This window comes from Anopheles gambiae, chromosome 2, assembly GCF_943734735.2.
Source record: "Anopheles gambiae chromosome 2, idAnoGambNW_F1_1, whole genome shotgun sequence".
Classification (NCBI taxonomy): Eukaryota; Metazoa; Arthropoda; class Insecta; order Diptera; family Culicidae; genus Anopheles; species Anopheles gambiae.
Window position 1 is genome coordinate 74,940,236 of NC_064601.1, and position 17,441 is coordinate 74,957,676.

The 17,441-nt window shown below is 42.7% G+C and overlaps 1 protein-coding gene across 47 annotated transcripts in view; it reads right to left on the reverse strand.

Annotated features, from left to right (window-relative positions):
• The window catches only part of LOC1275753 (poly(rC)-binding protein 3), a 127,238-nt gene that overhangs the window by 45,618 nt on the left and 64,179 nt on the right, over nt 1-17,441 (reverse strand). For 37 of the 47 annotated variants that reach the window (XR_009765372.1, XM_061648876.1, XM_061648891.1 and 34 more), the window contains exon 2: nt 14,167-14,464. Coding sequence is in view for 46 of the 47 variants with exons in the window: in XM_061648876.1 (XP_061504860.1) it covers nt 14,167-14,259 (93 nt within the window). In the remaining variant the exon portion in view is untranslated. Of the gene's footprint in view, nt 1-14,166; nt 14,465-14,546; nt 14,659-16,705; nt 16,806-17,441 lie in introns of those variants that run through there. The other 10 variants (XM_061648896.1, XM_061648864.1, XM_061648853.1 and 7 more) reach the window with 5 other exon arrangements.

Consider the following 17,441-nt stretch of genomic DNA (forward strand, 5'->3'; position numbering starts at 1 on the left):
AGGCCGAAGGCAAATTGGAAGCAATCGTACACGGAAAAGACGTTCTAATGAGGGATCAAGAGAAATAATTCCCATTGATTTTTGCCGTCAAACTTCATCGACGCACTTGCTACTGCTGCTGCTACTGCCACTACCGATACACAATTACCCTTATTCACATAATTATCGGGGCGATGATAGCATCGCTTTTTATGCCTCTCTGGTCTGCCCTCTACAATGCGTAGTACCGCGGGGCATGTAAATGAGAAACTGAGGGTGGGGCGGCAAGCATCATCTCTTGACTATCGCGGTACTGTTGAGGTGTTGGAGAAGCTCTGACTGGAGGCTTCCGTTTTACCTTATTGATAGAAGGAGGCTTGGCATTTGGTGGATTGTGTGTGCATGCGTTGAAATCATGTTTTTGAATGAGTCAATGCTACACTGCTCGGTGGGAAAATGTTTCTCCCTGAAACACGGGGTACAGCACCAATGAACAGGGACAGGCAAGGGAGAAATTTGTGTTCCAAAATTTCTTTTTCCAAACGTACGGAACGCAAACGCACACACGCCGACACTCCCGAATCAATAGCGAGCACAACGGACGCAGATATACATGCGCTTATTGGCGGAAAATTGGATACGCAGCAGGACGAATTAAGATCTGCCATCGGCGGAACCCGAACTTACGATAAGCACCAGCCGTCTGTCTCGTTTTTGCCGCTTTGCTCCGTTTAGAATGGTTTATCTTGCTGGGCGGAGATTTCCATTCCACGCTAGGGTGAAGGCACGTGTGCGCAGGAAATTAGGCTGTAGGAAGCAATTTGTAAATCTGTTTCACACCCTTAAGCAGAGTACTTGAGCAAACGAACGGCGCGTACCTTGCGCAATGGTTCAATGTAATTTATAGTGAATTTCAGCCCAATAATTAACTGCGTCAAACTATCTGAAAGTTCATAACACGCGTCATTTACACAATTTTATAAATGAGCTGTAATTTAAACGGTTTCTCTACAAGTAACATCATGTTCAGAGAATCTATATATCCAGCAACTATAAGACATGGACAAAAATAAACATCATCATGTGACATTTTTTATTAATATCAATTTACAATATACACTAAGCTACAAGGTATTCTCCCGGCAAATATAACAAACAACTAATAACTTTCTCCAAGAAAATCTGCTATCAGTGGAATCCAATCTAATCTGCTGGGGGATAAGCTATCGAGTAATTAATTACAAATCACTTCCATCCTGACTGTCAAACGTCTTCTTCCTCTAATGGTGTATTGTGCTGTGGGTTGGTTGGTGTTGCTTCCTCGGCTAAATAATAAATTCAGTCCATTTGACTTCCACCGTACTGTCTTGTGGCTTATTGTTGAGACGCGTACGGATCTACTGAATGATTAATGAAATAAATTTAGCTAGAATTTGAGTGGCTTAACTGAACAAATTCATGTTTGTATATATTTAGGGAATATGTACAGACAGTATATTATGTTTTGATTTATTGTATATCGCTGTATATTTCTAGCCTTCATAGCCAACGGGTATTTTTAAAGCATCGCAAAAAGCTGCCAATCCCGGTGCATAACAAAACAAATCGAGCATTTGGGTAGTCCTTGTCAATGAAGAAACTTTATAGAATCAATATTTATAGCATCGTTCATATGTTTCTGTTACACAATACAGAAGAAGGGGAGGTACTTGCACGAAACAGCAGGTCTTTGGACTATTTAAATTTCTTCAATTTTTTGGTGCTTTCTTTGATCGTGGCCCCCCTTCGAGTCCGAGACCAAACAGTAGCAACAACGAAAAAACAAAGAACCTCCCAACCGTTTTCGAGAAACGGTTGAATGCCGCTTCTAGTCGGTTTTTAATTATGGGAAACACATCAGGTTACGAAAACATTACTTCTCATAGCGAAAGCCCGGAGCTGGAAACCGTACAACCGAACTAAACATATTCCTTTGAAAATTATATTCCACTTTTTCGGTTTCGTGCGCCTTTCCAAACATTGCTAGCCAATTTTACAACGTCGTCGAAAGGTCCTCCGTTCCAATTGTGTGGGCGTTGTCGGGGGTGTTTCAAGGATTCGAAAGAAAGTTAGAATCTAGCCTAGCTGGGCCCGTGTGTTTAGACAGCGCGAGGGGCTCGCTTCAGAAGCACAAGAGCCAAAGCTGTGCTTGTCTTTGCCTTAGGGTTGATTTTTTCTTTTTCCTTCGTGCAGCACCCACCAGTGGGTTTTTTTTTTGTTGTAAAACGATATCAAACCAGCAACGGGAGTTGGGCGGTGGGAAGTGGACTAGCACACGCTTGAACAATTTTCAGTTCAGTCATCTATTGTGGATGCTGCTTCTGCTTCTGCTGTTGCTGCTGCTCCTGGTTTCAATCTTTTCGGTTGCCTCGAGCAAGGCATAAAAGATACATCAATTTCGTATACCTTCTAAAGACGACATGATGACGACGCGACAGTGCGAGATGCTACACAATTCTCTCCCCCTTTTTTTCAATAGTAACTTTTCCGAACATGGAAAATAATGGTAACAAGTTTCGTTTGAACATGATCGAAAATGGCTGGGGGATGACAAATAAAATGCCGTCGCACGGTAGGAGGAAGATCAGGCAGCCTCCTCCTGGTCTGATGAGTTTACAAACTGAATCAAAATCAAGAGTGACACACTGGAAAGGAAGGGAGAAAAACAAGTTCTATAACTTGACCATTGCCTTCATCCGAATGTTTCAAACCAAACACGATAAAAATTTTCCCCATCCGTATGACGTTATTTTGTACAAGAGCACAGAGCTTTTCATCGCTGTACAATGTAAGCGGTACAGAATAAAACCTTTAAATTAGAAATAAATTTTAGCCTGCAATCAATAAATATGTTTTGCTACATTGACACCCTTTCTAGAATATTGTTACAAGTATTCTGGAAATGCAAGATCATTGGAGCAATTTCTGTTAAATGAAACGCCTACAATCCTGTTCAATTAATAGCATTCGACCACAATCACTATTGCCTTTGTAAACGATGGATTGTATTTGAAACTCCAGTAGAAAGTGACTCGCAAAAAGTTCCAACTCGACCACAAATTAGTCCAGCCTAATTGGTTTTCTTCAAACCATCATCACCACACCGCTATCGTTCATCTCCGAGGACGTTATTTTCGTCACTTCAGCAGACATCTCGGGCCTGCATCATGAGTGTGTGATTTGAGATTCCAGGATTAGCTGGTTCTATGACGTACCGAGCCTGTCACTGACACACATAAACGCGTACATACCTCAACTACCAACGTTGAGCAACGCACAACATACGGGGACGCATACGGTTGACCGGAGAGCTTGACCATCAGAATGTCCGTTCAGTCAAAACATTACCAAACAAACTACTACTACGAGATAGTCCCAAGCACCAGAAAGTATTATCCACCATGATTATGATGCTGCGAACTCTTATTCCCAGGTAGTACTGAGGTGGGGGAGCGAGAGGGGCAGCATCAGCATCCCCTGAGTGGGGTTGCTAAAAGGCCAGCAAATAGCTTCGTTCTGGTCTCTCGGCACAAACGACATGAAAATGCAATAAAGGCGCCTGCAATGCCTTTCTTCCAACAGCACATATACATACACCGTCCGGTATACACGCAAAAAAGGTGGAGGATGAAAAGACTCGGTTCTAACAAGTATACTTCAGCAGTAAACGAATTCTAAAATGAAAATGAAAGGTTCGACTACAACCACAAGCGAAATGTGTGTAATTTTCTTGACCTACGAAAATGGATAGTGAGGGACGCCGGCTAGGCAAACTCCGTTATGAGATTTCCTTCTGTGGTTTGAAAAGCGGCTTATGGCTAATTTGTGAAAATAATTCCCAACCCAACCAATGAACAATGTGGGGAAGAAAAAACTTGTACAAACACAGTTTCAACTCGAGTACCGCACACATCTCTTAGGTAAAACTCTTTAAATGTTGTTAAAATGTGTTGTGCTAGGGGAAACCGAATTCGACTATACAAAGGGGAATACGTTTGCAAAGATCTTAAAGAGACACAACATCATCATCGTCGCTGTGGCAAAGCCAGAGAAAAGTTGCTGTTCGTGCTGCTGAGAGCACCAAATTCCTTTCAATAGGGACATTTCGAAAATTGGCGACGCACTGGCAAGAGAAAACAAGCAATCAACAAGAAGGAAACAAAAAACACATACAATGAGGCGAAAATAAGAAAAAGTTAATTAAAAAAGTTTCGATATGTAAACCGAGAGAAATATCGTTTTGTAGGTTCGGGGCGGCTCTGTGTATACGACGACGCTCGGTGTGCCATGCCAAAAGCATTCACCCACATTTGTTTCTGTCGCGTGAAGAAAAGGACTTGCCTAGGGCACCATGGGTACCACAGGTAGGCAGGATTCAACCACACACACATACACATTCCCATCTAGACTGACTTTCCTATCGATGATGGTGGGTAGGTGGTAGCGATGTTTGTTGTGTTCTTTCGCTTTATTCACGATATTACGTGCTGGCTACGTGGCAAAGGAAAGACCTGCTATCCATCCCTCGCGTGCGCACCTCTCCAAACGGGGAGTGTTTCGCTTCCGGGCCAACTGTTGTTTGTTGCGTTTTCCTTTGCCGAAAAACTCTGCTCACCCGGCTGCTGTCCCCGGGAAATTGAAAACCACGCGCATAGGTTTCTTTTTGTCACATTTTGCTTCCCACACACCGTTTGAGCATTTCTCCTCTAAGCCTCTGCTGCCATCACCACCACACTCCCTTTATCACATGCGGATGATGGCGCTGTGTTTGCTGTGTCTTTTGTGGCAATGACAGGACACAATCGTTATCTCTTCTTCTTTCTTCTTTGGCTCAACAACCGTTGTCGGTCAAGGCCTGCCTGTACCACGAGTGGGCTTTGGCTTTCAGTGACTAATTGATTTCCCCCCATAGCAGGATAGTCAATCCTACGTATGGCGGCACGGTCTATTTGGGGATCGAACCCATGTCGGGCATGTTGTTTAGTCGTACGAGTAGACGACTGTACTACGAGACCAGCTCATCGTTATCTAAACTTCTTTTATTTCGTGCTGTTGTCCACAAGGTGGTTGGCCAACTTTCTTCTTTTCTCGGAAATCGTTAGTCTTAAACAGAAGCAAATACTTGGTAAAAGAAATACTTATATGTGGATTCTACTCTTCCATTAGCCACAATTGTTGATGCGAGCACACGAAAAAGGTTTGGAAACATGACTGTTGTATTTCACTCGTATATTTGTACTTCTGTATCTTTTCCGTTTGTACGCTTCTCCCGACGCTGCTCCAGTGGCGCACTTTTTTCCCGTTCCCCCTGTTGACAGCCGCTGTCAGCCAACCGCTACCAGGTTGGTCCATTTGGTGATGTTGACATTTCGATGGTTATGACAATGACTATATTAAAAACACACTTCTTCATAATACCGATCGAAAAACGCTTTGAACGTAACACAAACACAAAGTAAGAGAAGAAACTTCCAACCACGAAACAAATTGCAATTGACGTCCCTCTAGCATCGTATCTGATGCTAATTCATCGCAGCTCACCATATAGGGAGTTTCCCTGCATCTGATGCGCTGCATACAATGAAAGAAAATGTCAAATGTTTTCCCCATTTGCCAAGCATATTATTGTACATCCACGTACTGTTTCCTTTTACGGAAGGCTAGCTTCAACGTGATGCAAATTCGGAGAGCTACAGCCCCCATTCCAGCAGCACACGATAGGATCAACATAAACAGCAACAAAACGGAGATGCATTGAACCGATATACCGACGACGACACCAGGGGGCCGCCGCCGCAGCAGCCGCACGCCGTGATGCAATCGCAACAAATCAAGTTATTCGCGTTATCAGTAGCGCGGCGGCATGCAAGTTGTAGACAGGAAAAGCGGAAAATCGTGCAAAGGAGTACTCACATTCCTTCGATTACAAGCAAACTATTGTGAGTCTCTCTTGCTCCTTCTTTCTACCCGCGTCTCTCACGAGTCGTGCTATGCAGGGCACATCTTCAACACGATGATCTCTTAATCGGGCTGATCAATAGGTTCATAGAGCGCAGCACTGCTGGTGTGTGTGTGCCACCGCTTTCAATCGATACGAGTGCTGCCTGCTTTCGACATTCGAAGATAACGTGACGGCACTCGACTCTGCCTACAGTGTGTTATGTTGCCAAGAGGAAACGGGCTAGTCTGCAAATGGAGATGGTCGATTACGAGCCCACAGACCTCACAAAGCTTACAAACTGGTCCCCAACACACACAACACAAACCCACACACGCACACACGGTACTACCAAGGATAGCCAATGTAGCATCAATTATTTACCGTCCAGTGGATGCAATGCAAGACGCATCCGTATCTCATTTGTGTAATATGATGATGGCAGCTCGGCATGCCCTGAACGGCCACAGGATTATGCGATTCCACCTGGTGCGGGGCACACTATGGTTCGGGAGCGTGATTACGATAAGTGGAACAACAACGTGCCCTAGACGACCGGATTTATGGGTATGGTAGTTCTAGCAACTCATGAGCGGTAAGAGTGCCATAGTTTTGTATATGTTTACAACAATGGTAGTCCATGAACTGATTGCTTAAGACATCCCCAACAATCATTTCTGGTGTGGACTGAACTAATAATTTGTAAAAAATTGAAACCTCAATGACAGACTTTATTTACGTTATCGTTCAAAATAAAAAAAGGTATCATCCACTATCTGATAATTGAAAGGAAAAACACGAAAAACTAACTGTATGTAATTAAACTAACGCTTAATTCAAAATTCTTTTAAGAATACCGTTTCTCTAAGAATTATCTGGTTTTCCAATAACATAAAATGGCTCATGTGAGCTGAAAAGCAAGACAATATCGCCTGTCCTTTCTTTGCTAACCTGCACCACAGTTTTCTTGGGGCAAGCAATTAGTTGATTGTATTTTTGTGTTTTGCCTTAGTGCCAACACATAAGCATCTCTTATGGTCAGGCAATAGAACCTGTGTCGGAAAGACGCCTTCTGAGAAAGCAGAGCCTATCATCATTAAAGTTTTCGAACCGGTAAGCATCATCCATCGCAAATAGTGGAGGGAATGCTTAATGAAACCAGTTCAAGAAATAGAACACGAACCGGCTTCGTACAGAACTTGTGAAACGGGTTAAATATTTTTCTCATCGTTACACTAAGGCGATGCAGCAGTTTGCAGACTGTGTTTGATGATATCGTTACATAATATCAACATTTTGAGTTCGTTTTACATCATTAGGCGATGAGAAGGAGATAGAAATGAATTCTCTTTCGATTTGTTTTCTTTTTTCTACAACGTGCAGCATAGCCTTGCATGTAGATTTCAACATAAATTACCATACATCTTACCAACTGCAGAAACAACTATCTGGTTGCACGGTATCTGCCAAAAATGTTCCAAATACTGGTATGCTAACATTTACCGTACGTCTGGATTGAAAAAATAGTTGCAACGGTATCTACTAATCAAACATACCGGTGTCTGGTGGTACAAGGTTGATGGTGATTTGTTCAAGGAAACTACTAGGAAAAAAACTAGACGGATGATAGCAGCAGTTCCAGCATTTCTATGTTTGACGTTTCCCCGGAATACACCACTACATAGTACGTAGTATTAGCGTACAGAGCATAGACAGCACTGTACATGAACAGGAGCAACGATTCAAAATGTTGTTTTTTCGGTACTTCCTCCAGCGTGGGTCTGCTAGTTTGAAATCGATCGGAATGAACTTTTCAATTATGAGAAGAATGAAACCAATTCAATTAAGGGGCAAATCTCCGCACACTATCCTACCTTCATTTTTCCAGAGCCCATTTATTGCTCCTGGTCGGTCTACGAATCTTATCAACGAAACACAAATATTGTACATTGGGGTATGATGTAAGTGTACATCGGAGTACATTTGGAAAGTGTAGAGAGCACAGCAATCCAACATGGCATAAGGTTATAACCACCGTTTACAGAAAGCGTAACAACGGAGACGCACATTCGCATGTTTTGGAACATATCGTTTGGAACATCATACTGTAATGTAATTTGCATTAAATTTGGCAACGGTATTTATACTCTAATAATAGATGAACAATTGAAAATATAAAAAATATCAACATTTTTGGGGAATAATAATCATTTAAAAACACCGCACATTTGTTATGCGTACAGCTAAAAATGCCGCCTCAAAAGTAGCCCCCGTATAGTTTACCAAGCAGCAGAGCTGAACATGCCAAACAAAGGCAGTAATTAGATTATGAAAATAAATTTTTCAATTTTAATTTACACACCATTTGCACGACACATTAGATTTAATTACGGGCAAACAACACTCTCGGTACGCCGGTAACCAGTGAAACTGAACCATTTTGCCTCCAAAGTGAAGCGATAACGAGTCCAACGTTCAAATAGTACCGCGCACGCTGGTGCTTTCCCCGTTTCACAGTTTTCATGACACCCTTTTTCCCCACAAGCCATCACCAGGTGGAGGAGGGCGGAAGAACGCGCGATACGGAAGCATGCAATGTAACAGGGCATACACACACACGTTCCTTTAAATTGGAAAGGATTTTTGCAAAAATCACATGCCAGCTTTTCCGTAATTCAATTGCGAGTGAATCCGTAAAAATGCGCCAACACTTGTGAGTATGGTAAGCGGGGATCATGGGTACTGATGCTTCACTATGGGCCTCCTCCCACCAGGCTAGGACAACGAAAAGGGTGTAATTGTGTATCATCGCACAAACACACAAACACACACATCATGCAAACGCTACTTAACAGGAATCAGTCAACGGTGAAAAGTCATAAAGTCGTCAAGCTCAGCCAGGAGTTAACACAATTTAATTAAATCTAGCTACGTTTGATGCAGGCGTGCGAATCAGCAGTAGCAGACGGATCCCTCCCTACGGGGTGAACTCAATACAGTGAGCTCAAAATGTGCATTATAGGGACTATAAATATCCTTTGATGGATAAAAACAATATTGGGGCCCTTCACGATTCTAGTTAGTTTTTTGTATGGATTTTGACATTTTGAGACTGAAATCATGTATGGAGTGTTATACAAAACCACATACAAAACTAGCCTGCAATTTTCAGTCTAGATTAATGTAGCCTCAAAGCTAGAATTAGATTTGAGTACCTGCTCAAAAAATGGCAAAACAAGGTGGTGTTTACATTTATCCCAAGGTGCATTAAAGAGATCTGTTGATGGAATCCAGAACCAAAGTGTATGTAGTCCAGGTGGTCTCATAGCATGTTTTTTTATAACTAAATTTGAAAACACTTTTTGACAGGATATGTGAATTTTTTTGTTCAAACAAGCTTTCTGGAGGCTTGACGAATACACAAAACACCTTTGCAATCTTCATTCAGAAGCAGAAGCTATAAAAATCAACCTTCTAAATTCATACACCTCGAAAACTGCTATACAATGCAAACAGCTAATAGGTTCAATTTCAGCCTACGAACTTAAAACGGAAAGGGCCCTATTATCTATCTTTTTTGCTTTACAATTCAGTGTAATAATTAACACAAATACAATAAATTCCAAAATTACAGGAATGCATTTCAATCAAAACAAGAAAACTTGATACATTGAACACGATCTTACGTATACCTTTAGTTCATGTAACCACATGCTTGCCCATTGCACGTGTACTACACGCATAAGAAATGGAAACATCTGCGAACGGCAGCTTCATGACGGCGTAGCAAGAGATATGCTTGTTTCTGACAGCTCTGTCTGATTTTTTTAGTAACATTATGCTGTAATCTGTGGTGACGACAGGTGTGTTGTTCAGTGGCACAAATGATGGCCTAACAATAGCCTCTAAGGATAATTTCAATTGCCATTGTGAATGATACATATAAATTGATCCAAAACAATAGTGAGGATTTTTTTTACATATTTTCATACAATAAGTAACCAAGAACACTGATCATGCTGTTTAATGAACTCCCGAAAGACAATGAAAGACAACCGTTTCACAATTGGCCAACACAAAACAACTGCATAACTTGACCACCAACCACCAACGAAGCGGGATATGAAACGGCACACACTAATTCTAGCTGGCGTGCAATTCAATTAATTTAATTAACCATAAATCACACAGCTCACGATCACCTTGACACAAACTTTCACCATCATAACAGCTTGCATCAGTTAGTTGTGGGGACAGGGCGCAGTAGACTGGTGTCTGCTACCGTGAACTCTCATCGTGCGCCAAAAATCTCCTAACCATTTGGCGAAATGAGTTTCACATTTTCTCAGGAACTTGTCGCATCGCCCTAGCACAAGAGATGGGGCAGCGCCGCCTACCACACACCGCGGGCCAAATGATCAACACATTCCTCTGTTGGACTGAATTCCGCTTGCAGCTAATTAGAATTCAGTGACCGCGTCGCGGCACAAGGAAATGTGGAGATAAAGTGGCATTTGATGTGGCAATGCAGCACAGTACAGCAACAAAAGATTCTAGCTCGAAATGCACAGCCTAACATTAAAACCATAACGACACTCCACTCCTCCCCGTGGAGCGTCGTGTTTGTTGTTGCCACTGCTTTCTTCCGCCTGTCGCTCTTAAAGGTGATGCGTGCATAACCAGAAGTGCATTCTGCATAGGGTTCACCACAACAAGTCTTCCCGCCTGGTTGGCATGTCTAGACGTGCTTTAATAGTTGGAACGGTTCGCCGTGCACCTTGTAAAATTCTCTCTACATTTAATCCAAAGGACGTATTAATCCAACGTCACCGAGTCGGACAGCTCATCCAAAAAGTTGAAACACATTCCCCCCTTCTGCCCGCATTGGACCACCATTTCACTCCCCGCTCAGAGTTACAGCGAGCAGGAGAGCAGTACAGTTCATGAGACGAGCCGCTAGGAGGCAGACTGATCAGACCGCAAATGAAACCAGACAGTGCCATTCCCCCAAGCTGTGAGGACAAATACACACATATACCTGGCATGATATACTACATTTTTCATAAGCAATGAAATAAAAGCCACATGCTGCACAGGCGCGATCATTGCCGTTGCGCACACGAACCGAAGTAGTGTGAACTGGCATCAGTCATCTCGAACAACCACGAGATACCGAGAGACCGAGACACAACAGCATCTAAACAGCGCGCAGCACACAGTAGCGGGAATGATCTTTCTTCTGCCGTGTGAGTGTGCTGTTTTTTTCGACACACGACTAATTAACGGAATAGTCCTTAGATTTAATTTTAGAAGCAACCCAACTCAAAGCACATGTATTTGGCATTTTCACCGCGGTGATTGCAACGTACGCAAATAGTGTTGTTGTTGTTGTTATTGTTGTTAGCCGGATTTGGCCACACCTTGGTGAATACTATTTCGACGAAAGTAAACACACAAGATAAAGGAACTAGACAACTATTGCCTATTGATTGGATTTTTCTATTTTCATGTTTTTATTTTTTGATCAGTGTACTCCGGTGGACATATGATGTTTATAGCACCAAACAATGAGTAACTACTAACGCTTTCATGTTGAAATGAGCTTCCGTTTTGGTGGTGTAATTATTAGTGCATTAGAAACTACAATGTAACGGATATAGGCGCTATTAATCATTGTAGTTTAGATATGCTACTAAAACAAAGGTTAATAATATCATTAGAAGGTTGGTGTCGTGGTACAGTCATCAACTCGCACGACTTAACAACATGTCCGTCTTGGGTTCAGGCCTAAAATGGATCGCCCCTTCATAACAAGGACCTACTATATCCGGCTGTGTGGTCTGTACAAGTATGTACAGGCCGGCATGTCTGCGCAGGGCGTTACGCCAAAAAGAAGAATAATATCATTAGAATAAACCATTCTTTGTCAATATCCATTATGAAAAGAGTTTTATGTGCAAATTAAAGAAACTCAATTATTAAATAGAAACATACTGATCCAAACGTGTGTAGTTAATGAAAATACCCGAAATTTTACTTGTTCAATGCATAAGCCAACCTGCTGACTTTCATTACTAACGGGGAACTCAACTCACATCATAATCATCGTGTAACCGCCACCCGTCCCGTCTCTTGTCCTTTCGCATGGTAACAACCGAGCGAAAAGACCCTTCTTGTGTGCTTCGGGATTTTTACCTTTCAAACATGCATAAACTCTTGAGCAATGATATCCTCCTCCCATCTACGGCAGTCGCTCTTCAAGTCCCGTGTCGGAACGTGAGCGAGTGGATTTGAAAGTGAGGGAAGCAGACAACTCACTCTCTCTCTCTCGTTCCTAGGCTGCTCTGACGCTCTGCACTCTGTCCTATTTCTATTGCTCCTTTGTGTGTAGTGTCCTCAGCTCCCAGGCTCCCGAACCTGAGGTTTCGTTGGATATCGTCCTTGCTTTTTATAGTTCCCCTACACACGTTCCGAAGTCACCCCCGGAGAGGGGGATTGGGACTACAGGAAAAGTAGCAAAAAAAAAAGGCCCGGAAAAGAATCCTTTTGATGGTGGTGAACGCTCGACGGTGATCATGAAAATGATGAACCTGATGATAGGAGCAGCGCCCACAGAACTAAGGGCCTCAGACCCCCCTTCTCCTCCTCCTCCTCCTGCTTACAAATACACTCACACACTCGTATATATACGGTGTATGACCAGAAACAGCATGGCGGATTCGAGAATCGCTGCTGCATCTCGCACCATACCCCGGCGTCGTCCGTTATTATTGCAGACTATGTATAAAACATATCCATCATGAGAGACGACCACGAGACAGGCATTTTCTGTCCTCCCTTCCCACACTCTCGCCCTGAGTGGTACGGAAATCGTGAAGAACACTTTCCAGCAACGGGAGTTACTGCCACGACTCGTGGCAGGGAAATGACAAGAGTGCGACGACAAGAACAACGTGTACAGAAGACACGCGAAACGAGGCGATTTCCCTCTGGTGCTCGGTGTTGGGTCGGTTGCGTACACCATGCAGCTTCCATCCCTTGGCCGAACCATTGCTTCAAGTGTTGTATAATTAAAGAGTCTTCTTTCTGCCTACATGGCAAAATCTCCACAGCTGCTAAATGAAAAGAACGCGCGCGGCGTGCATACTCAGCCACGCGCGCTTAAGGATTTCGGTGCCATGCGTCTCCTCTCTTTACCGATCTTATCCTTGTTGCTTCTTTCCAGCACGTTCGATGGAGAAGGATGTAATCTACGAAGGATGACTTTTCTCAATCATTTTTTTTTTTGCATATACCAGTATGGCAATACATATCCGGCCATTTAATGATATCCAAGTAAACCATAGTACAATTAAACTAGCTATTCCATTTTCAGTGCATTGCATCGTTGTGTTTAATCTAACAACTAATATGTTTGGTTCACTCTGTAGTGCGCTGTTAGATTAACGGTTTAATTGGAGCGGCGATATACTACATGATTCGATCTAACACAACCCCTAGGTGAAACAAATCCATAGTATCATTACAATAAAAAAATATGAAAGTTCAATAGTGCTGAATAGTGATGTGCTATCTGGAGCGCACCCACGACTCCGATACGACTCCGGCAAAATGGGAACCACTAGTTCCGTCCGGAGTCGGAGTCGTCCAGAGTCGTCCAAAGCCTCTCGGAGTCGTCCAGAGTAGTCCGGAGTTGTCCGAAGTCGTCCGGAGTCGGAGTCATTCAAAGTCGTCCAGAGTCGATTGGTGTCCACAGAAATCGGCGTCAGTATGAGTCAACTGGAGCCATACATTGTGCATGTAATCAGGCATTTTATTTCGTTGTGCTTTTTTCGTCTTTCCCTTAGCGCGTCCCTTTCTCGTACAGGTCTTTATTTTAACGACCGACTCCGGCCGACCATGAACGACTCCAGACGACTCCGGACGACTCCGGGATACTCCGATACGACTCTGAATCCGAACAACTCCGGGCGACTCTGGACGATTCTGGACGACTCTGGACGTCTCCGGATGGGCGGACCTACCTTCCCGAAATTAACGGAGTCGGATTGGAGTCGACTCCGGATTTTTGCCAACTTTACCCATCACTAGTGCGTGCTGCAAGCTTGAAGTTTATAGCTATTTAAAGTAATTTATTTTCAGTCTATATGCCCCGAAAATACCACACCCATGTCAGTGAAGTCGTTAAACAAACAGTTGAAAGAACCTACCTTTCCCTGCATGATGAGCCGAATGGTGAGGGTGACTGCCGGATCGTCGGACAGGTTGATGTCCCCGATCTTGACCATTTTTGCGTCCTCCATTTCGTTGAAGGATTCAATGATGCTTGCCTCGAAGGTGGTTATTTTGACTGATTTTAAGCACACGGGTACACTGGATATAATAAAGCGTTCTCACTGGGTTATGGGTTGAGCGCAGTCACTAGGTAGTGGGAATTACAGGATCCGTTTTATACGCCGTTGTATGCCGTTGTTCTGATGCGAAAAGGGAATCTGGTACGCTGGAGAACTGAACAGATGCGAATATTAAGTGGCGATGCGCGTAAAAATGCACCACATTACGAGAGTGTAATAAAGATTGGTTGTATTACATAACAAGGCCGTGCAACGACACCGCTTATTCTATCCTGAGCATTACGCAACAAAAACAATAAAACGTTTCTCCTTTGGATGGTATGAACATTGATAATGGTGCAGTCAATTTCCTGCTTTAGTTACACATCAAACGAGGAAAATTATTATCAACAGCCTTACGGTAACAAAAAAAATACCCAACAACGATAAAAAGCACCAAAACGGGGGGACCAAAGTTGATTAATTAAAAACATCCTCCAGAAAATAGGCAAAAGCGACTTCTTTCTTTGTTTGGCACACTTCTTGTTACACAACCGACAGACAACATCATCTTGAATCAGGTCCTGCCTTTTAACATCACGCCCAAAGCACACACACACACCATCCATACGCAACGTGTTTCGTGCGTAACTCGAACGGCTTGACAAAGTAACGCACAAAAAGCAAAATGTCCTTTAAAACATTCCGGAAGAGTTCGTAAGTCTTTTGGGGAGGTTGGCGCAACGTTGTCATCGCCCAAGATAGATTAAATAAATTAAAAGTAAATCTCGGCTCTATGGTTTTCCACTCCAATCCATCTGAAAAAAGGTCTGGAGACACTGATGGCTTTAGTTTGTGCCTAAACAGAAGAAAAGAGTGGCGGCTTTCCCGATTTAGACGAGATTCTCGTTTCTTCTCGTCTATCAAATCAAAAGGATGGGTTAAAAAGTTTCAAGTCACTTTTTCTCCCGATGTTGTTGTTACTTTCTTGACATTCATTCGCCTTTTGCTTGAAATACGTTGAAATGGGCTTATAGAAGGAGTCATTCTGCTAGAGAGGAAAAAAAACTCAAATCTAGGTGATTTTTTTCCATCTTTGGAAAACTCCAGACCCATTAATGCCACCATTACACGGTCAGTGACATTTGCCCTCATCTCGCTCAAAATCTAGGGGAAAATCTGATGATGCGGAAAATTGCGCTCTAAAATCATCACCTACATCAGATTCAATTATCCCGCTAGGGGGGAAAATGGCGATCGATTTGAACTTTATCAATAATATTAACATCTTACAAGGCGCCAGCTCGCGGTAGCACACCTTAAATTGTTTAAACGAAAGAATAATTTAAAGAAAAACTCTCAACAATCATAGGAATGTTGAATGAAGGTATAAATGTTACTTTACATTAATGTTATACGTTAAATTTTAAGATTTCTTCCTAATAATATCTAGTTGTACGCACCGTGAAGAAAATACTCTACATTTCCGTAAGCGAAAAAAAGTCGACCGAGCGCGCATACTTCTTAGTCGTAAAATCCATTTACACCAAGCAAAACATCCTTCCAGTACGTAGTAGTACCACACTACGCTTAGGTAAAACCGCCAATAAACCGAAGTTAAAGTAGAAATAAGAGGGAGACGGGATTGATAAATTGCATCAAAATTGGGTTTAATGGCAAACAGTTTGTCCGGAAGGAAAAGTTTTCGTTAAGCTGCCGTGCCGTTAGGACGGTTGTTCTTATGCGGGTTCGGTGAGGATATAATGTGCGGGTGATGCGTGATTTAAAAAGGAAGAGCACAAGCGCATGTTGCCTTCGGTGGGTAGCGAACCAAATGGAGGGTATCATCGTGTATACAACACATGTCATTACGCAAGAAGAAGAAATTTAGCAAGGTTGTTGGGTAAAGTGAAAAAAAAAAACACACACAGCAACGGCACATGTCGGGCAAAACTAAATGGATAAAGATTCAATTATGCGGTGATACGAGATGAATATTAAATTCTTATCCATCCTGCCCACATTTTACCACGAAGCTATCACATTCTACTTTCGCGTTGTAACTGGTAAGTCTCTCTGCTGCCCCTAGGCTTTTTAGAACCTTTGCAGCGTGATGTTTCTTAGTGGCTCTGTTTTTTTTACCAGTCGATTTCTCCCTAGCCTATACGACGGGAGGGAGAGTTTGACAGTGGGTAAAGTTGTGTATTCCCTTTACACACTGTTTCTCGCTAGTGTTTCTTGAGATGGTTTCACTTTCAGGTGGTTAATTGCACAGTAACAAATACGCTTTGTTTAAGTTTGTGTATGTGTGTGCACTGTTTCGTTGCTTGTTCATTTTTTGTGTGTTTTTGGTAAGCAGGTATATCTAACGGGTGGTTTTTGACGGTCTTAAGCAGGGTCTAAGCACTTCCACTACCACCACACTACCACCAACAACACCGGGGGGGGCTGATATTCAGGATGGCGGCCACAAACCGTTGATGGTCTTGTTTGGGATGGATCGAGGGTTAATTCGTCTGGAAGAAAACGGAAAGAAAAGTACGTGTCAAAATAGGAAGGAACAGGATAAAATTTGGATTAGTATCTAATCTACAACACATTAAAACATCAATCAACTTCAAGCAAACATTGGCACGGCAGGAACCTATTGCACTAAATTGCTGTAAGCGGGGAAACGAACAGCATTGCCTGGACCTCGCTGCTACGGCGAAAGTACGTACGGAGAATTAATACGCTCCGGATTGGGTAAACAGGAAGAGGAAACGTGCAATCGATTTGGCGGACGGATAACAATCGACGAGATCATAAAATTCGTTCAGTAAATACTACCCCTCCCCTCCTAGCCGAGTGGAGAGCAAACGCTTTTTTCACGGAAAATGTTTCTGGAAATTTTATACGCTACATGATATGGGTGCAAAACTATGATGAACACAAACAAATCCTCTTTATCTAAAGGGATTATTAGTTGAAAGAGCAGAATGTGTACTTTTGAATCGATTGTATTTGATCAGTCTGGCGAGAATCGAATCGCAATCTAGATGTGTTGTCGTGAAGAACTGTCGAACAAAACATCAGCTTCAGGGATGGGCTTAGTTTCATCATTCGATATCTGAACAGTGATGTGTAATCATTCAACATACTTTTTAAAAGTG